The 22384-nt window shown below is 35.3% G+C and overlaps 1 protein-coding gene across 1 annotated transcript; it reads left to right on the forward strand.

Moving 5' to 3' along the window:
• Nucleotides 1-1521: 1521 nt before the first annotated feature.
• Nucleotides 1522-21200, forward strand: LOC132548289 (influenza virus NS1A-binding protein homolog A-like). The gene is made up of 7 exons (XM_060212147.1): nt 1522-1784; nt 2911-3011; nt 7340-7520; nt 17781-17896; nt 18640-18840; nt 20719-20835; nt 21106-21200. The coding sequence occupies exons 1-7, from the start codon at nt 1522-1524 to the stop codon at nt 21198-21200; spliced, it is 1074 nt and encodes a 357-aa protein (XP_060068130.1).
• Nucleotides 21201-22384: the final 1184 nt, after the last annotated feature.

Consider the following 22384-nt stretch of genomic DNA (forward strand, 5'->3'; position numbering starts at 1 on the left):
AAAAAAGCCCAAAAATTCTAATTCTAAATTTACATTGAATGGTGCTATTCCCTTGTGTGTCCTCTGTAACTGTTTGTTTTTCCTTCCTCACAAAATGTTGAAATACAGACAGGTACATACAGATATTTCAGAATGAATAATTCATATAACATTTGATATGCCAGTGTTCATATTTAAATTGTAAGCATTATTTTCGTCAATATTCTAGTGAAAATTGATGCTGTACGTGTCGATAAAAATTCCAGTAAATCAGAATACAATTAGCTGGTGAGCTACATACACATCTGACCTTGCGAAAAGGTCACACTGTTAATATGATAAAAAAAGACAGATCTATATATTATTTAATGATCAAGGCCGTGTGACTGTCACTCACCACACAGTGGGTGTGGAAATCCAGTTTAATTAAGGTATGCTGACATAGATTCGCGTGACTGTTCTCGATAAAAAGAAATAGCCAAGTATCAACCTGCCAAGGTAGAAGTTATACCTGTATACAGCGCAACTATAATTATGTGAGAAAGTGAAACTAGATATGTGTGTTAATACGTACAAATTCTTCCCGAAGATTTACACAGGATCATGTAGGATCTATTTCTGGTTACCCCGAGTCCTTACAGAGTTAGTCATGTGGTAGTAGTGTGTTTATTCATCCTTTAGTCTTGTTGCCTCGTTATATGATTATTCACTTGATGTTACACTGATTTTGGATCGCTAATGACTTCAGCATTTGTAGCGTAATCCTTTACATTTATTGATTATTGTTATATATCTTAATTGAAGAACCAACAAATGAATAAAGAGCAAAATGAATAATTGAATTTTTTTATGCATTGAAGGGTTAAGTTTACACTGAACAGTCTTTATGAAAATGCAATTAATTGATGAGCCTATTCCGAAATATAACAAAAATAAAAACGACTCTCGAAATAGGCGGATTGGGAAGTCGATTCGTTGAATACATACTTTATATTTGAATCTTGTTTTTTTCCTTCCGAAATTACGATTTTTTGATGAATCATGTAAGAAGTTATTAGGATTTTTTTAAGTTCATTTATCATTTTAAGGCGTGTTATTGATATTAATTTTCGCTTTGATTTTCATAAGATTGCGCAAATCTTAGTGTATAGGGAAGAAACGACATTGATCATTCATCCCATGAAGGAAACACTTTGGGAATATTAGGGTTTGCTTGACAGGAAACACAACCTTTACTAGCTTTTGGATCAGCCTTACACGCACACACCTACTTTACTTCAAACACTAATGATAAAAAGAAATACTTGATATATCTGTAAATCCAAGCCATTTTCACATAAATATCATCCATACACATTTGATGCTTAATATTTTCGTTTATTTCAGATTGCAAAAGTATGACGTAGTAAGGCGGATAGACTTACACAGTGATATATCATTAGACATGGAGACTACTCAAATTAGAGGGTTTGAAATATCAGTCAGAACTAGGTATCTCATCTGATACCAGACTGTGTATATTATAACAATGGTACTAGAACAATGACTGGTTACGTTAATTCTCCGGCCAAGCCTATCACTATACAACATCGTCTTTACATCATCAACAAGGCGGGGACTGGGGAGGCTCACTACATAATCCTCACTCCGGACCATTCTGACATCCTGTCGTACAATGTCAAAACTGACCACTGGAAGGTCACTAAAGATATCTGTAACTTCGGTGTTGCCGAGGTTGACAACCTGCTTTATATATTCGGAGGGTACAACAAAAAATCTGCCAGACATCTCGATGCATGTTTCAGGTAAAGTCACATAAATATACCTATCCATCACATGATACAGTGTTACAACAACGCACAGAGTTTGTTGATTTTTAAGACAAATTTTTTTCATGAAAATATATATTACTGTATTTCACAGTTTAGATAAATGTCACAAATCTTAAAGTTTCTTTGCGAATATATATATTTTCCCCCCAGAAGCTTTATGATTTGTGTGATTTATCTAAACATTGAAAGACTGTAATATACTGTATATATATATATATATATATATATATACATATAAAAGATGTTATTCTCTTTTGAACAATCTTTGAGATTGCTGGGGTAGTCACTGCTGGTGGACTCTTCGTCCCCTAGGTTTGCTGTATGCAAACATTTTAATTCACTCGAATATTGGTATGGTTATGAATATACACATGAATTTGACGTATTCTAAAATTATCTGTTATATGAAAATTACGATTTTTTAAAAAAAAATATGGGGTATGTACACCTCTTTATCTATATATGTTTTGTCTTTCTTTTGATCACTTTGGATTTTGCTCTGTTGCCTCCTATTTTAAAATATAGACCCTCAGTACCACTTACCAGTCCTAGAAGGACGAAACAGCTGTATGATACAATTAGATTCATTGCTCTGCTCTATTGCATCTTATTTGTACAATCCTCATCAATTCATGAAATTAATATCGACAAAAGTATGATGTCTCCAAGCAAATCTATAAAACGGAATGTATTGATGTTGAAATCAATTCTATACATACGTGAAATTATACACGAGTAGTTCAATTTATAAAACTTAATTACATGAAAGTGTAGTTAATAATTAAATTTGGTACCAGGCAAAACGTTCGATACATCGAGAAACTATAATCATCGAATTTTGATTAATAGAAGTTTATATTTATATATAATTTGTTATTATGTAACTTTCCATATTTTAGAAAACTGGTTGCTTTGTAAATCATTTTAGGCTTTTAAGTATTATCCAGCTACAACTCTTATTAGATCAGAAATGTTCTATCATATGTCATCTATATTTCATGATTCGAGAGACTGAAGCCTGTCTTACATTTTATAAACAACCCAATTTTCTCACAATGTGTATCCATTGATAACATGGCTGTACTCTATTACATTACAGATACAACCCATTTGAGGGTATGTGGTCTGTATTACCCTCTATGCCAAGACCACGTGCGAAGTTTTCTACGAATGTACTTAAAGGAAAGATAATAGTTACAGGTACGTATGTACCAATTAAAGTATGTATAGTACACCACTATCATATCAACATTATTAAATAACATCATGAAGAATAACTTTAGGATATGTAACTGAAAACGAACGACGTCATGAAGTGTATATTTTGGAAATGTAACTGAAAACGAACGACGTCATGAAGTGTATATTTGGGAAATGTAACTGAAAACGAACGACGTCATGAAGTGTATATTTGGGAAATGTAACTGAAAACGAACGACGTCATGAAGTGTATATTTGGGAAATGTAACTGAAAACGAACGACGTCATGAAGTGTATATTTGGGAAATGTAACTGAAAACGAACGACGTCATGAAGTGTATATTTGGGAAATGTAACTGAAAACGAACGACGTCATGAAGTGTATATTTGGGAAATGTAACTGAAAACGAACGACGTCATGAAGTGTATATTTGGGAAATGTAACTGAAAACGAACGACGTCATGAAATGTATATTTGGGAAATGTAACTGAAAACGAACGACGTCATGAAGTGTATATTTGGGAAATGTAACTGAAAACGAACGACGTCATGAAGTGTATATTTGGGAAATGTAACTGAAAACGAACGACGTCATGAAATGTATATTTGGGAAATGTAACAGAAAACGAACGACGTCATGAAGTGTATATTTGGGAAATGTAACTGAAAACGAACGACGTCATGAAGTGTATATTTGGGAAATGTAACAGAAAACGAACGACGTCATGAAGTGTATATTTGGGAAATGTAACTGAAAACGAACGACGTCATGAAGTGTATATTTGGGAAATGTAACTGAAAACGAACGACGTCATGAAGTGTATATTTGGGAAATGTAACTGAAAACGAACGACGTCATGAAGTGTATATTTGGGAAATGTAACTGAAAACGAACGACGTCATGAAGTGTATATTTGGGAAATGTAACTGAAAACGAACGACGTCATGAAGTGTATATTTGGGAAATGTAACTGAAAACGAACGACGTCATGAAGTGTATATTTGGGAAATGTAACTGAAAACGAACGACGTCATGAAGTGTATATTTGGGAAATGTAACTGAAAACGAACGACGTCATGAAGTGTATATTTGGGAAATGTAACTGAAAACGAACGACGTCATGAAGTGTATATTTGGGAAATGTAACTGAAAACGAACGACGTCATGAAGTGTATATTTGGGAAATGTAACTGAAAACGAACGACGTCATGAAGTGTATATTTGGGAAATGTAACTGAAAACGAACGACGTCATGAAGTGTATATTTGGGAAATGTAACTGAAAACGAACGACGTCATGAAATGTATATTTGGGAAATGTAACAGAAAACGAACGACGTCATGAAGTGTATATTTGGGAAATGTAACTGAAAACGAACGACGTCATGAAGTGTATATTTGGGAAATGTAACTGAAAACGAACGACGTCATGAAGTGTATATTTGGGAAATGTAACTGAAAACGAACGACGTCATGAAGTGTATATTTGGGAAATGTAACCGAAAACGAACGACGTCATGAAGTGTATATTTGGGAAATGTAACTGAAAACGAACGACGTCATGAAGTGTATATTTGGGAAATGTAACTGAAAACGAACGACGTCATGAAGTGTATATTTGGGAAATGTAACTGAAAACGAACGACGTCATGAAGTGTATATTTGGGAAATGTAACAGAAAACGAACGACGTCATGAAATGTATATTTGGGATATGTAACTAAATTGGCATCATGAAGTGTACATTTGGGATATGTAACTGAACCCGAACGACATCGTGAAGAGTATATTTCGGTTATGTAACTGATATAAAGTGTATATATTTGAACTAGTGACTGACAACGACATTGTGAAACTAATACTTGTTTTTTAAAGCATGAATAACAACTTCAATGAATCGATATATGTTATGTTGACATGTATTGTTTGCTGTGTGACTGACATTAACTAATGCATTATTGGTTCCAGTTTTTAATCGATAGAGTCGTGGCTTGATTTTAAGGGCGATTTTTTGTTGAAACGCGTTAAATATTCCTGACCTTTTTCGCAAGCAAGATGTCAAAATGGTTCGTCGGACAGTAGTCGTTCTACATATAACAATATGATCCATTTTTCATTTTTGCTTTTGTTTTCTAATCAACACAACGGTTAATTAATTTGTTTATTACTTATAGTGTATTGAGGTGAAAATGTTATGATTGTAAAGCACCAGCGTGTCGGCAGCATTGCTAACTAAATTGTTATCATGGTATTGATTTTCTTTGATTCTATTCTAAACATAGAATAGAAGAAACAGCGTGGTTATTCCGGTTAAGTAAATAAACGTAAAACAGAGCAATGACATGTCTCATTTCCTGTGTCTTCAAATTTCTTGTTCGACGCCGTTATAAGTCACAAAATATTTCTGATACTACTAATTAGATCGTGCTCATTTTCCAATAAGACATAATGAAGTACCAATATCACGCACACTTGTATCATAAAACGGATGATAACAACAATGTAAATGTGGATCTGACTGATTATGTCCCTTATATATTGGGCGAATTACTTTGACAGTCATGCAACCATCCCACTTAACGACATCACAACATAAAGGGTTTTAACGGGGCACAAGTGTCTGGTAACTACAGGCTGGTATCGACTTCATCACAAACACATTATATATTGATGTATTTTAACGCGATAATATTGTTTCCGAGTATTCTCATAGGAGTAATTAATTATGGACTTAAATTTGACTCTTAAAAGGTCCATTCAAGGTAAATATTACACAATAATCCATTAAAACAACATGACAACATAAACTTATTCGATGTCATGTTATCATTCATTTTGTTCGCTTTTTTACCAAACTATTTTTTGTTCCATTTAATTGATTTGCTTTTGTTCTGCAACATAATAGAGTGTCAGTGACCTGACATGGAGCATTAACATGACCTGACCCGCGAGTTCATCACAGATGTCAATTGACATATGCTTTGTATTTACAAATTGTTTGTTTGTTTTGTTTTCGCTTTCTTTTGTTGTTAAATAGCAATATAAACCCAAACAAATTGTTGCTACTGAAGTCGGTCATTAGCACTATTCTTATTCAGGTCAGAATGATTTCTAGTTCGTTGTTTAGACCAGGCAATCAGGCTATAAAGCGGCCTAGCTGTTTGTATAAATATTTAATACATTGTGATTACCCTAATCAGTGTGTTTTCAAAATAAAAGGTGCCTGTTTATTGTGCTATTGTTAGTACAAGAATCTATATCCAGTTCATTAAGGTCAGATGTCTTGACTATTCAATAGATGAGAAAATGTCAAAAATCACATCCTATAAAATACACAAAGCAACATATAATAGTTAGTGTAGTTTAGTTTAGTCAGATATCCCGATCAATATTGTTTAGTTAGTACCGTCCTCGTAGACTTAATCACAAGAGACGATATCATCTAATTAAATTTGAATATCAAGTACAACAAGATGTGATAAAATCTATCTGCTTCTTTAAACGTGAAGATAAATTTGACAAAGACATATGAATAACATGAAATGCTTGATATATTCAAATAAAATATAAAATCGGTGAACACTAATTTAACATAATAACCTGCATTGTAATAGCTCGAGATAGTCCTAGAGGATGCAGATGGCGTCATTAAAGATAGTGACAATTTTAGTTTTTAATTAATAAAGTTTCTAAAATGCAGTCAATAAGTAAAAATGTAATTAATAGAATCTAGAAAAGCAATCAAGATGTAAAACATAGAATCTAGAAAAACCGATCCAGATGTAAAGCATAGAATCTAGAAAAACCGATCCAGATGTAAAGCATAGAATCTAGAATAACAATCAAGATGTAAAACAGAATCTAGAAAAGCAATCCAAACGTAAAGCATAGAATCAGGAAAATCATCAAGGTGTAAAACTAAACTCGAGAGAAGCTATTAAGATATAAAACATTTTATATAATAGGTTTCATTTTTACACTCTTTTTGGTATTTCCAAAACACAAGAAAGAAATGAATGAATATTGATGAGAATGAAAAAAACATAAATAGATAAACATGACAAAATAATTCAACATCCGAAAGTACTAATTTGTTTAAATGATCGTTAAGACATCATTTGATTAATTATATACATGTACAGATATGAAGTCAAATCACCTGTTATCCATTTCTGGTTGACACTGCCCGTCCCCTTTCAACGGAGAGGTTTAGAAATAGCAACAAATAGCAGATAACTACAATGTCTAAATATCATCTTAACCATTATGCTTTAAGAAAGATTCACACAAAAAAGTAACTCTAAACTTTTTTCATCATGATGTTGAAGGAGGCGAGCTACCAGACGGACGCCAGTCAGTTATGTGTGATATGTATGATCCTGTAAAAAATACTTGGACAGAGTTACGTCCCTTGATATCGCCACGTTCAAACCACGCATGTGCTGTATTCAATGGTGAGATATACTGTGCTGGAGGCTGTAATGGGAACCAGTTTCATAATAATTTATGGTAGGTGAAATAATTCATATTTCATTTCAATATTGCATGTATCTAGATAATTAATAACACACTGATGAACATTCGCTCTTGATTTGTTTGCATTTATCTCAGGAACCAAAATAAACCTACGAATAATTGTGAAAATGTGTGAAAAGCAAATATGTAATCTACGAAAAACATTTTAAGGAAAAAGTGTGAAATATAAATTTGTGAAATTCTTTCATGCGTTCGCGTCAAACGAAACCTATTTATAATAATCAATACGACAACTACTAGCTGGCTCCTGAGAAAAGAATACCAATATGTCAACAGAGTCAGAATTCAAAAACGCAAACAATGAGGCCCATAACAAGTACAAGAATAATAAGACCAGGTGTGTGTGGTGGGTAAGCGTCTTCTACAACATTCCCAATGTAAGCATCCAAATAATGTTACATCAAAATGGATATAAGCTTCATAAAAAAAACAAGAAAAAACAAAAACAAGAACCACCCCCCTCCCATCCACACACACACACACAAAACAAAAAAACAAAACAAAAAAAAAATAATAATAGATTTACCTATCATATTGAGCATTGTAAGTATCCATATCTATTTAGCACAAGGTAATACAAAATCCTTCTCAAACCTACTAGGTGATGTGCATTCGTAATTTTGTATTTTTATAACGGGAACCGTGAATACACCATCTACTGCACACATAATGGAAATACAATGAATTTGGGACAATAAACTTTACTCTCTAGAAATGGAAAATTCACAATAGCAATATGAATCACCTCTTTATCATAAAAGTAAATGGCAAACGATTATTTTTGCCAGATTTTTGTTACATTTAATTAAAGTTAGCAGCATGTATAGCAAAAATCTGTCGGTGCCTGAATGTCAAGGTGAAAGTATGATAATAATCAATAAATGTTTTGATTTGTAAAGAAATGAATCACCAAGCATTTTAACATGAGACTGAAGGTGTTTGTTACCTGTTCTGATAAGCTAATTGAAGTTTGCTGCCTTAGGTGCCAACCAACATCACTCTTATTATGGTGTCTTAATCTCAGTATAATCTTTAGGTAAAGGAGGCAGGTATATACCATGAAAACTTGGAAACAACATCTGTCATACTGTGATATTAATTTATCAACATACCTTTATATATCACTGATCTATCGACATTCATGTGACATTGTTTTGTCGATGTGTCTATAAGATAGCTATAAATAATAAACACAGATATATTACCATTCCTTAGTAATGAATAATTTGTCTTGGTGATGCAGACGTAGATATTGATATGAGAGCTTTATTTGATATGGCTAGATTATTGTTTATGTGATAGAATCCCCTAAGACTTAGACGTGTGCTTGGTTATCTTATTGAAGTTGGCGTCATGGTGTTTATCTAAATATACACAACCAACGAATTGACGCATAATAAAGTCATTACCTGAAACAGTGTCGTCAGCAGACCTTATTGTTTGATATTGATTATATTTGGTAGGAACGAGTAGGTTTTTGAAGTGAACCGCCATATCTGAGAAAATTAACAAGGACAGCAACGAAAGAAGAATAATTTTAATAAAATACCTCTCCAATTTAGCACAAGATAACTATATCAGCACCAAATATTTTACTTTGTTTTGTTGTCAGAAGAAATAATTAATTGATAAAAAAATACCGAATAACTGGTAGTATTGAAAAGGTATTTGATTTCGCTGCATTTATAGTCATTAACAACTGTTCGAAATCAGAATACGACAACATTTTCTCTTTAGCAATAGATTCTCAAGTGGGGCATTAAAACTGGACTCTATAATGTGTGTGCTAATTGCATGCACACTTTGTTAAACACTTATGTCTCCAATGTGCCAAAGTTAAGATCAATGTTTAAGTTTTTCAAATGTAGGTCAAAGGTCACAGTCAAGGTCACATGGTCTGGAGTCTCCAGAAGGATCTTGTCACAAGGAACACTTGCCAAATATGAAAGTAATACCTCTTATGGTGCAATAGTTATGGCAAATGTATTTTTTCAAATGTAAGTCAAAGGTCATGGTCAAAATATTTTGGTACCATCGGAAAGGTCTTGTCACAAGTAAAACACATGCCAAATATGAAAGCTCTACCTATGCCCCCGGTTTTTCGATCCGCCTAATTTCTTTAAACATAGTACTGATTTTAGCCACCAAATAGCCGGTGACCTTAAATCACCGACATATACTCGAGGAAGAAGATGTTCTTTCAAGCATAATGACTGCAACCAAATTAAATATACAACGCCTTCTGTAACTTATATCATGTCATATTGTATCATGAGAAGGACTATTCTAGACACTATGTAAAACATCAACAATTTCTAATTCAACATTTTTCAAATTCTTAAACATTTGCTGCATCCTGTAACTTAGAATCTATACGGAAGCTACTTTGTGGCGAGTATATCAACAAAATCCTGCCTTACCTGAATTAGGTGTCCATATCCACCGTTCACTTTTATATACTTCCACAGAGTTCAACGTCTGTTTAGTACCGATTCTGTCTTTCATTATACATCGTCATGGTTGCTACGGACAGGTTCTATTCCCTTTGCAAATAAAACCATGAAATATGTGCAGTGTAACAAATCAATAAACATACAGAGAATGATTTTGTTGTAGTACAACCTCCCAAATTAGGATTGTTCCTTGTTGAATGTATTCTAAAACCTCCCGGATAAGAACTGTTTCTAATTGAAATAATACATTTTGTTCACAAAATCAGAATAAACTGATTAATGATGTTATGTAAGCAACAGGTTAATGGGTATACAGCACCTTCCGTCGGTTAATGTGGCACGACCTCGCTTGTCCGATCGCACAAACTAAATAACACGAGATCATTGAGACCTTACTTGGATAACCCTTACATTCCATTGTTGTATCACGATTGGTTCATGGCTCAGCGACTGGGTCATTTTTTTCATTTTCAGTTGATTTCACAGTCATAGTAACCACTACCGCGATATCAACTTACCTGTTGTATTCATAGGAAGAACATTACGATTGTACACATCAATAACAGAAAATTACACGCTTGTATCAAATACATTGCTTAATGATTTACGTCGCATAAATAATTAGTTTACAAGAGGAAATCAACCACAGGAACTGACTGATAGAATGCTGATGACATTAATATGCAGTAGTCTATCTTGTCTGCGGAGACACACTCACATTTTAGGAACACATCATTGATTGTTAATTTTACAGTAGTATTATGTTGACCACACACAAATGGGAATATTTGCTTGACTGTCATTGTATGTTTTCATTGGATGTGATAAGTGAAGAATGATATTGCTTTACACAGTCTAAAGATTGATATACTCGTGTAGCTTCATGGAAATAAGATACATTATTGCTTTATTTTACATCACAACATTTACCCTCAACACATTATATACATTTATCGATTTTAACTTATATAATTGTTATCAACTTCAACAACGGTGCAACGTTCTGTTACAAATAGATCAATCACATTAGTATATTAGGAAAAAAGTAAAACAAAATACCTACCCAATAACAGAAATTTAATCACACTGAAAGGTGAGGACCTGATGCTCAGGAAGAGTAGGCGTATTCTGCTTAATCGACGACAACCGCCTTGTAAATTTTTGTCGAGCATTGTCACAGTCCCAAATGATAACTGTATACAAAGGAACCTTTTATAACATTACATGGAAATCAGATATTAATCTCCAGTAATATGCAGAAGGTTTAATCATTTGCACTTAACATAGACAAGCATGTGCATTAAATATGACAGAATCCAGGCGTTAATGATATATTTGTTTTTAAAAATGAATATACAATTAACACATTCTCTACGACGTTAATTGGAACCGGTTTGATATCCTACTGTCACAATCATATTCGCATCAAAAGTTAAAAAAAAAGATTAAAGCCAGACGAATTTTAATATCTCTTAAAAAAATTGTGTTAGGCTGTAAAAGATAAAAACAGTCGTACCAGTTGAAATAAAATATTGTACTTTGTACTTTAGGTTTAGTCTGTGATTTCCATGGGGATTTCGTTGACCTCGCTGATGGTAGTATACCGTGGTTCATCAGGAGAAATGACGCGCATTAACAATTGAGCCGTTTGTTTTTTAAAGCAGCCCATTGATTCCTTCATCCCCATTGGTTAATTTCCTTGAACGTGTCTTATTTATTTATAAACTTTTCCTATAAACAACACATGAATACCACCATAAATGCCATAAGTAAATTCCCTTATAAGCTATGAAACAAGACGAAAATAGGAAGATGTTTACAGCTATAATCAGCGTAGTCATCATCATATTTTTCACCTGTCAAACTATCGGTTGCTTTTGAAATCTATTATTTGTGTTGGGTGTCAAACAGGATCCATATACATATACACTTCGTCTCAATGTAATAAAATAAAATTTCAAAGGTATGAAGTGATACCCAAAGTACTGTATAGGGCCAGGCTAATTTAAGAGATATCCAAAGTGCAGCTTGGGCCAGGCTGATATAAGACATATCCAAAGTGAGCTTGGGCCAGGCTGATGTAAGAATTATCCAAAGAATAGTATGGCGCCAGACTGATGTTAGAAATACTAGAAATACCCAAAGAACAGTATGGGGCCAGACTGATGTTAGAAACATCCAAAGACCAGTATGGGGCCAGACTGATGTAAGAAATATCCAAAGACCAGTATGGGGCCAGACTGATGTAAGAAATACCCAAAGATCAGTATGGGGCCAGACTGATGTAAGAAATATCTAAAGACCAGTATGGGGCCAGACTGATGTAAGAAACATCCAAAGAACAGTATGGGGCCAGACTGATGTAAGAAATACCCAAAGACCAGTATGGGGCCAGACTGATGTAAGAAATATCCAAATAACAGTATGGGGCCAGACTGATGTAAGAAACATCCAAAGACCAGTATGGGGCCAGACTGATGTAAGAAACATCCAAAGACCAGTATGGGGCCAGACTGATGTAAGAAATATCCAAATAACAGTATGGGGCCAGACTGATGTAAGAAACATCCAAAGACCAGTATGGGGCCAGACTGAGTAGAAACATCCAAAGACCAGTATGGGGCCAGACTGATGTAAGAAATATCCAAATAGACAGTATCCAAAGACCAGTATGGGGCCAGACTGATGTAAGAAACATCCAAAGACCAGTATGGGGCCAGACTGATCCTAGAAACATCCAAAGACCAGTATGGGGCCAGACTGATGTAAGAAATATCCAAATAACAGTATGGGGCCAGTCTGATGTAAGAAGTATCCAAAGACCAGTATGGGGCCAGACTGATGTAAGAAACATCCAAAGACCAGTATGGGGCCAGACTGATCCTAGAAACATCCAAAGACCAGTATGGGGCCAGACTGATGTAAGAAACATCCAAAGACCAGTATGGGGCCAGACTGATGTAAGAAACATCCAAAGACCAGTATGGGGCCAGACTGATGTAAGAAATATCCAAATAACAGTATGGGGCCAGACTGATGTAAGAAGTATCCAAAGACCAGTATGGGGACAGACTGATGTAAGAAACATCCAAAGACCAGTATGGGGCCAGACTGATCCTAGAAACATCCAAAGACCAGTATGGGGCCAGACTGATCCTAGAAACATCCAAAGACCAGTATGGGGCCAGACTGATGTAAGAAATATCCAAAGACCAGTATGGGGCCAGACTGATGTAAGAAACATCCAAAGACCAGTATGGGGCCAGACTGATCCTAGAAACATCCAAAGACCAGTATGGGGCCAGACTGATCCTAGAAACATCCAAAGACCAGTATGGGGCCAGACTGATGTAAGAAATATCCAAATAACAGTATGGGGCCAGACTGATCCTAGAAACATCCAAAGACCAGTATGGGGCCAGACTGATGTAAGAAGTATCCAAAGACCAGTATGGGGCCAGACTGATGTAAGAAACATATAACATCCAAAGACCAGTATGGGGCCAGACTGATCCTAGAAACATCCAAAGACCAGTATGGGGCCAGACTGATGTAAGAAATATCCAAATAACAGTATGGGGCCAGACTGATGTAAGAAACATCCAAAGACCAGTATGGGGCCAGACTGATGTAAGAAACATCCAAAGACCAGTATGGGGCCAGACTGATGTAAGAAATATCCAAATAACAGTATGGGGCCAGACTGATCCTAGAAACATCCAAAGACCAGTATGGGGCCAGACTGATGTAAGAAATATCCAAATAACAGTATGGGGCCAGACTGATGTAAGAAACATCCAAAGACCAGTATGGGGCCAGACTGATGTAAGAAACATCCAAAGACCAGTATGGGGCCAGACTGATCCTAGAAACATCCAAAGACCAGTATGGGGCCAGACTGATGTAAGAAATATCCAAATAACAGTATGGGGCCAGACTGATGTAAGAAATATCCAAAGACCAGTATGGGGCCAGACTGATGTAAGAAACATCCAAAGACCAGTATGGGGCCAGACTGATGTAAGAAATATCCAAATAACAGTATGGGGCCAGACTGATGTAAGAAATATCCAAAGACCAGTATGGGGCCAGACTGATGTAAGAAACATCCAAAGACCAGTATGGGGCCAGACTGATGTAAGAAACATCCAAAGACCAGTATGGGGCCAGACTCCAAAGACCAGTATGTAAGAAACATCCAAAGACCAGTATGGGGCCAGACTGATGTAAGAAACATCCAAAGACCAGTATGGGGCCAGACTGATGTAAGAAACATCCAAAGACCAGTATGGGGCCAGACTGATGTAAGAAACATCCAAAGACCAGTATGGGGCCAGACTGATGTAAGAAACATCCAAAGACCAGTATGGGGCCAGACTGATGTAAGAAAACATCCAAAGACCAGTATGGGGCCAGACTGATGTAAGTACCCAAAGAAGTATACCCAAAGAACAGTATGGGGACAGACTGATGTAAGAAACATCCAAAGACCAGTATGGGGCCAGACTGATCCTAGAAACATCCAAAGACCAGTATGGGGCCAGACTGATGTAAGAAATACCCAAAGAACAGTATGGGGACAGACTGATGTAAGAAATATCCAAAGAACAGTATGGGGACAGACTGATGTAAGAAACATCCAAAGACCAGTATGGGGCCAGACTGATCCTAGAAACATCCAAAGACCAGTATGGGGCCAGACTGATGTAAGAAATATCCAAATCCAAAGAACAGTATGGGGACAGACTGATGTAAGAAATACCCAAAGAACAGTATGGGGACAGACTGATGTAAGAAATATCCAAAGAACAGTATGGGGACAGACCAGTGTAAGAGATACTCTGATAATTGATAGATTAAAGCTTGCAAAGTTTATATATATTGATCATGACACTGCCTATCCTGAAAAGATATGCTTTGTTTCTTGACATTGTAGGATTTTTATCTGTTTATCCTCTCCTCATATGTACCTTTAGGTCCTATGCTATCCACAATCCATCATTTGTAGTGCTCGGAATGATAACCGGCCATGCTGCCGATTATATACTCTCTACATCCTCCTCTACTTAAAACGTCATACCACATGTGTGAATGTGTTGGGTTTGCATAGCAACAATCTCAACACAAAATCAATTGCGTATTTATTATAGTAATTGACCGAGGTTCCATGTCTGTGTTGCTCGATGTAATTTCAGCCCCATTGTGTGTTCTTTATCTCATGTGACCTATATTGTTATTGTAATTACTACAGCCAGATTTTCTCCATAAACTACTTGTTGTCCACTGGTTAGCGAGACTGATTGATTGACTCATGTGATTAGCATTGTCTAATTTTCCTAGTACCGCTTTATATATATCAACTTAAAGTCTTGTCTCTTAAGTGATAATTCTGTGAGAAATTAACCGCCAGGTTGAACTTAATACAAACAAAGGTAGTTTATAACAATGACTTTACTTATTTTGTTATTTATCTTTTGAAGTCATAATCCAAACAAGATGATTTGACAGCCATGTTTTATTCTTACAAGTTGACGTACCTGGACGTGGTCTGGGTGATGGAGAGACGAAGTATGTGTGGTAATCTAGCAAAAGCAGGGTGACATCCGGTTATGCTGCTGCCGATGGCGTTATAATTAGTCAGAGCAGATTCCATCATTATACGCGAGCAACCACCGAACGGGACCACATACACGGTCCGCACTAATATGTACCTGATCTCTTCACTTAACAGCAACTTGGTTTTCTCGAAGTAAACAAACAGGAACAGCTTTCCACGAAGCTGTATGATAAGCGTAATAATTTTAGGCCCCTATGTAAATTGCCAATTTCTAGATAGCAACATAGCTGTATCCTAAATTCATGATGTTAAAATGTTGCAGATGATTCGATATTCTAGGGCATGTTTCCGATATCACGATATTTACACATGGTGTCGGCATAAACACACAAACTCACAATACAGGTTCGAAAGACAGAGGTTTATTATGATCCTGGAGATGTTTTACGGTTGTCGTAATGATCTTGAGATCTTGAGAAATATACTAATGTCGTTGCGCGATATAAAATTCTGCGTGTGTGATACTTGTCAGTATTTTGGGATTCCGTTATTTACCTTATTTGGAAACTTGTCTTAGTTTACGGAACCAAAATTTACATAGCAGGTGTCGTAAATAAAGAAAAGAGCGCTTTCTCTTCCAGAACACCTGAACCTATTCTGCCTGTTCGTTTTCAGTGGTCTCTATTCTTTGTTCATATGGGTTCAACTTCTGTCTGATTGTTCTCTTTGTATTGTATATGGGATATATTTTTAACGTGTAAACCTCCATACATAAAAACAGGATTACTTGGTGTCTACATATCTAATAATCAAATATTGATTAGCTACACGTAATCAACGATGCAAGTTATCAAGGTTTTCCATTAGACAATACAATTATATTTCCAAGGTCTTGTCTATGATATAAAAATATCTGTCAACAGGGCCTAAATGTACGACATTAATAAACATGGGGATGTATGTACTACATAATCAGTAGACTTACTTATATACTAAGATATCAACACCTAACACACCATGAACAAACCAAAACAAACTGTCAAGAAGTGAACAAGAACAAACACCTAATGTTCAATAGTGTTAGCAAGCAAGTATTAGATATATCACAGCGCCAAGAACAAAAAAATCAGTATCAAATTAAGCAAAAGGTCAAATGTCACTACGTCAGCCAATAACAATTATGCAGCACATTCTAGAAAAAGAACGACACTAGGAGACTTCTTTGTGCGATATGAAGCTGAATGTGTTTCATGCTCGTTAGTTTGCCTGTTGATTCCGTTGCTATATAACAACATTTTAAATTGTTTATGTAACGGTTAACAATCCACTCCATTCCTATTTCTCTAATTATAAAATTTAAGGTTTTCGCTTTCGATATTAAGTAAATCTTGGAATATGTCTTGATAAAAGCGATGGATTAAACAATCTGATCGGTTTTTAAAGTAAAACACTCGGCTAGCCGCAAGGCTGGTATTTGTCCTTTGAAAATAAGGTAAACAAATGCCACTGATTTCCCCTCGTTTTGTATCGAGAAAGCCCATGTATACAGGATTCTGAAGCAGTCTATTTGAACCATTTGTACACATCAGCATTCAGTCTTGTCATAGCCCATTCCTAAAGTGAACATTATACTGGAGACAATATCAGATAATTGTTCCATCCTTTCTCTGTACTGAAATTCGAACAATAGCGTACGATACATTTCATGTAAATCACATTTTTCTCTTTAGAATGAATACCATTAAATTAAAAAAACATGGAAATGTCTGAAATCTGTCATTTAATATTTCAAATAAGAAGGTGATCAACTACTACATTGAGTTCGAGGTGTTGACATTTTCTATGCCATTGATCTCTACATTTTATACGTTTACTACAGACTAATCAAGACCTAACTGAATATTGCAATTTATCAAAGAACTCCGATGTGGATTCTAGTCCTTTTTAGAGAGAAATCAATCGAATTAACACAGCCCTTTTCCTTTGATATCACATAAGGACACGGTTGATGACAGCCTCCAGGGGTAAATGTGATGTATATCTAATGGTTTTAGCGAATTTGTTTCTTCCTGTGTTATGTAACATATATATACTTTCATATTCTTGTTGTCCCTTAATTAGTCTAATTGTTTGTTAACTCCAACAATATGTAGAAGCTAAAAATGAGTAAGTACAATTTGTTGTATTTTTTAAGGATAGTATTGAATTAGTTGTTTATTACAGGGTATATGAAGGACAGAAATGGGTGGAGCTCGACAAGGAATACCCCCAGAAATTACCTGTCAATTTGGACCGATTCTCCATGGTAAAACAAGGGCGATCATTTTACTTTATTGGAGGTAAATTTGTGATATAGGGTTACTAGCTCCCTGTAGCGTAGTGGCCTTTTGTGTACAACGTAATTCTACTAATTCCATATCGTAGTGAATATTTCATTAGGTTCATCTGGACATTCCGCACTGAAACACGTCACTGTAGTTAAATAAATAAAAAAATGTTCTTTGTTTCAAAACAGTATGATAGGGAGTATTTCAAACAATGAATGGAATATAATACCACAATTAGTCAGCAAACCATAAACACAAGACCCTACAATTTATACATAGATTGATAAGAAGGGTTTAGTAAATAAAACATACTCTGGTTCCCTTTTTCCTTTAAGGATGTATGAAACTCATGTTTGACAGGAAATGAGACATAATTCAATATTAGATAAATAAAAGCGTAATGCCATATATTTTTAGCAGTTTGATATAGTATCTTACAAATATATTTTATATATTTATATTTATATATATTAAAACTTTATTCTATGACGGCATGTGACGCCGCTGTTCGATTTAAATGATATTTTGGCATCTAATTATCATCAGATCAAAAGTTAAATTTTCGAAAGTTTTTGGTGTTTGTGTTCCATACATCCATAAACGATACGCATAAAATAATTTCACGGTTAAGTCTATCATCACTAGATATTTTATCGATGGCTTGGAAAAAATTATTCTCATTGAATCTGACACAGAAGTTCGTTCCCTTATGGATGAAACACTCAATCTCTTACATTGTGCTATAATCATTTTAGGTGTGTCGTGTCGAAAGGATAAAGACTTTCCCGGAAGGTTCAAGTTTGTGACAGAGAGACGTATATTTTCCTACGCCACAAGTGTTTCTGCCTTAGAAGAGGCTCAAGGCGATGCCATGTCATCTCGCCTCGTGTCCCCATGGTGCAACAAGCTGCCTACAATGACATTTGCCCGCCACAGCGCAGGTGTAGCCGTCATTGGTATGTATAAAAATACAATGCAATTTCGTCATGAGTTCGGCACAACCTGGATCTAACGAGGTATAACACCTGGTAATTTGTATACTAATGATGAAATTGTGTTTTTCATTGGTGCCTCGACAACACATACAATGTATCCACTTAAACTAGACCAGTTGTCTGAGTATGACCTGCTATCTGCTGCTGTGATAATGCGACAGCGATTGTGAATGTGTCTTATACGTTATAAGAGAAGTAGATAAACCTGGCTTCATGTCATTTTCCGGTTCGTCAAATTATGTGCGCTACATCGCATGATTTACTTTAAAAAGCAAATGCTTAAATGAGTGGCTTTTTCAGATTCATCGGAGTGTCTCCATTGATAAGAATTTGTTACCGGTTTCTACATTTAGTAGATGCAAATGAATATAACCTTTATCTTAAAACAATTGCGAAATAAGTTATTTCAACTTATACTAATCATTCTTGTTGGCCCGGATGTAAGCATGCGAGAGGTCATGTTGTGGGAGGAAACAAGAGAACCCGGGGAAAATACGGGCAGGTCCCGGTCCGAGAATCGAACCGCGGACGGCTAGGTGGAAGGCAAGTGCGTCACTACCCTAGGAGAGAGTAATACACGGAGATCAAAAAGATTGTACAAAAGACACACAAATGAATGACACCTTTTCATAATTTATAGTGAGATACAGTAGAGCCAAACAATGGTTTAAACTGCATCATACAGCTGTTTCGTCCCTATAGGACTCGTCATTGATGCCAAGGGCTTGAATTTGAATCCTAGGAGGCGACTAAGGAAAATCCAAAGTGATCAAAAGAAAAGTCCAAGTTTTGACAGGGAGGTGCAGCAGCCCCCAAATTAAATAAATTTCGCAATTTCCATACATCAAATAATTTAGAATAGCGTCAAGTACATGGGTATTTTCTGAACATTGCCACTATTCGAGTGAATTAAAACGTGACAAGCTGGTTACTGCAAACCTCAGGGACTTAAAGTCCACCAGCAGTGTCTACCACTTGCAACCTTAAGATTAAATCAAATTAAAGATTAAATTGTTGTTTTACGAAGCTGTTTTGTTTGGTGATTTACATTTTATATATCGCTGCACATCCTTAAATGTGAGTATTATCAAAACCCCAATATCGTAGGTACCGAATGATGCACATGTAGCTGATTTTAATCAGAATTTTATAACATTTTGTTTTAATTATACTTGACAATTAAGTACAAATTACATCACAAGCTTGCGTATTCCTTTGATTTGATAACTTATGAAAACAAAGTGATTCATATACGTATACTTTATTTTTGTCAATTCTGAAACCAGATTTAAAATTTAGTTCTAAAAAGAAAGTGTTGATGTCAATATTAAGGAAAGTGTCTCACCGCTTGGAGTTCAACCTCCAGCGAAAACATATTTTTTATTTACAATTGGCAATAACAATAGTTAAAGGTCCAACGCATGGCTAAAGTGATCAACATATTGACGACTCAGAAACCGAATTAAAATATCAAATTTGAGAGGTGTCGTTTATATTTTGGCAATGTTCTTCAAAAACATTTGCTTTGTATTCTGAAAGTAGGCCAGTAACATATACAGTTTTTATATGGGTTTCAGAAAACTAACAATAATATCATTTACAAGTAAGTGTTTGGACATTGATGTTGTTTTGATGTAATTATTTAGCAATTCTAACAATGTGATATTTTTTCGATAGAATTTATCTGTAGAAAACATGTTTTCGGTACAATAATTGCAATACATGAAAGTAGTTATATCTCGTGGAAATCCCCACTACCTAAAGACCCCCTTGGGTTTTAAATAGGAAAACCAGTAGAACATTGTACGTAAGGTTGTTATTTTTATTTTTCCTTGGCAGGACACAAACTGTACGTTTTCGGAGGTTCTGTATTGGAAACAGGACAGCAGGTACGACTGGTGGAGTGCTTTGACACCGCAAAAGGAGAGTGGGAAGAGGACTTCCGGTTCAGAAAGGGTATCTATTAACATGTCACTTAACACATTATGTAAAATAATTCATGCAGTTATATATTTTTATTTCTTATAACTTATTTATAACTTAAATATAAATTCCTTGTGTTCAATTATATGTTTTATGTGTGTGATTGAGTATTGGAAAATATGACATAATCCAGCTGACGCTTATATGTTGTACACCTTTATATAAAGTTATTTTTGTCTACATTAGGTATTCAATCAATGTCTTTGAAATAAGACATATCTTACTCATGTTTTGTATGACCAGGTGATGTTTCCAATGTGACCTGTGTGGTTCTGGAAGTTCCGAACAAACAGGACGAGGACCAAGTCCACTACAAGTTAAAGTGGGTGTTGTGGTGACGTCGACAAATCCATTACGAATTAGAGTGGGTGTTGTGGTGACGTCACCAAGTCAATTACAAATTCAATTTGGTGTTCTGATGACTACATCAAGTCCATTGCAAAATAAAATTGGCATTTTTTTTGACAGCATCAATTTCATTGCAAGTTAACGTGGGTGTTGCGATGACAATATCAAATTTACCAATGCCTATTGATGTATTGTGTTCAGAACAGTTTCAGAGTAACAAAGCTTGGAGAGTTACTCCCACTAAAACAACGGATTTTCTATTAAAACCTATGTAAATGCATACAACAGAGAAACGACCAACACGGTCCATAGAGGATCAATTAGGCCGTCCGATATATTGATTGACATTCAAAGTAAATGTCTTTTCTATATTCTATCCGCTATATCTATTTTCTTATCTTATTTCACATTTCAAATGTAAAAATAGAACGATATTCGTTTAACCACAACTGTTATGAAACACAACTACAGAGCTCGGCAAAATAGACAGCATTAGTGTGTTCATTGTCTATTTGTGTTGTGTTGAAATCAATATGCAGATAATGTTTTATTAAAATAGTTCTGCCGACTCGAATAAAAAAAAAAACACTGTCGAAATGAATTTCAAAACCCTATTCCTTTGACGATGGAATGCCATACATTCTATTTTGAATGCAATGTCAAATCTTTTGATAACCTATTGTCGTGTTGACACCCGAGGGAGTAATTAAATGACGCAATATCACTATTTAACATGACGGCTTTTACCACTATTGAAAGTGATCAGAATGATAAATGAAGGGGGTGGAAACAACACACACAATGAACTTTATTCGATAAATTTTTTATAATCATTTTATAATCCAGAAGTCTTCCATACAGTATATGTAACGCTAGGTTTATTAAATAGGATTTGCTAGTATGTGTCAAACAAGGCAGCGCTAGCAGCTAGCTCAAGCTTGAATGTCGTGTTATTTATTTTTTTATGTTTCCATGTTTCCTGTAGTCATTGCCTTTGGGTTCTGATTTTGTCCAGTGGATCCACACTATAATTATCGATTGTTTACATGTCTTATTATTATACAAGTTCTCAAATGGACAGTAGCTACATGATCTACAAGAACTGAGATGCACGTGCACATGTGTCCTGGGTTCTATTATCTATAAATGTTGTGTCACTACAGTATCAAATTTC

This window comes from Ylistrum balloti, unplaced genomic scaffold (assembly GCF_031769215.1).
Source record: "Ylistrum balloti isolate Yb309-2 unplaced genomic scaffold, AGI_CSIRO_Ybal_v1 Utg370006, whole genome shotgun sequence".
NCBI classification, from domain to species: Eukaryota; Metazoa; Mollusca; class Bivalvia; order Pectinida; family Pectinidae; genus Ylistrum; species Ylistrum balloti.

What these genes read in the sequence shown, in the direction of transcription:
- LOC132548289 (XM_060212147.1), top strand. Translation starts at nt 1,522, where the DNA reads ATGACTGGTTACGTTAATTCTCCGGCCAAGCCTATCACTATACAACAT. An exon ending in CATCTCGATGCATGTTTCAG is followed by an intron (nt 1,785 to 2,910) that starts GTAAAGTCACAT and finishes ATTACATTACAG; the next exon opens with ATACAACCCATTTGAGGGTA. An exon ending in AGGAAAGATAATAGTTACAG is followed by an intron (nt 3,012 to 7,339) that starts GTACGTATGTAC and finishes ATGATGTTGAAG; the next exon opens with GAGGCGAGCTACCAGACGGA.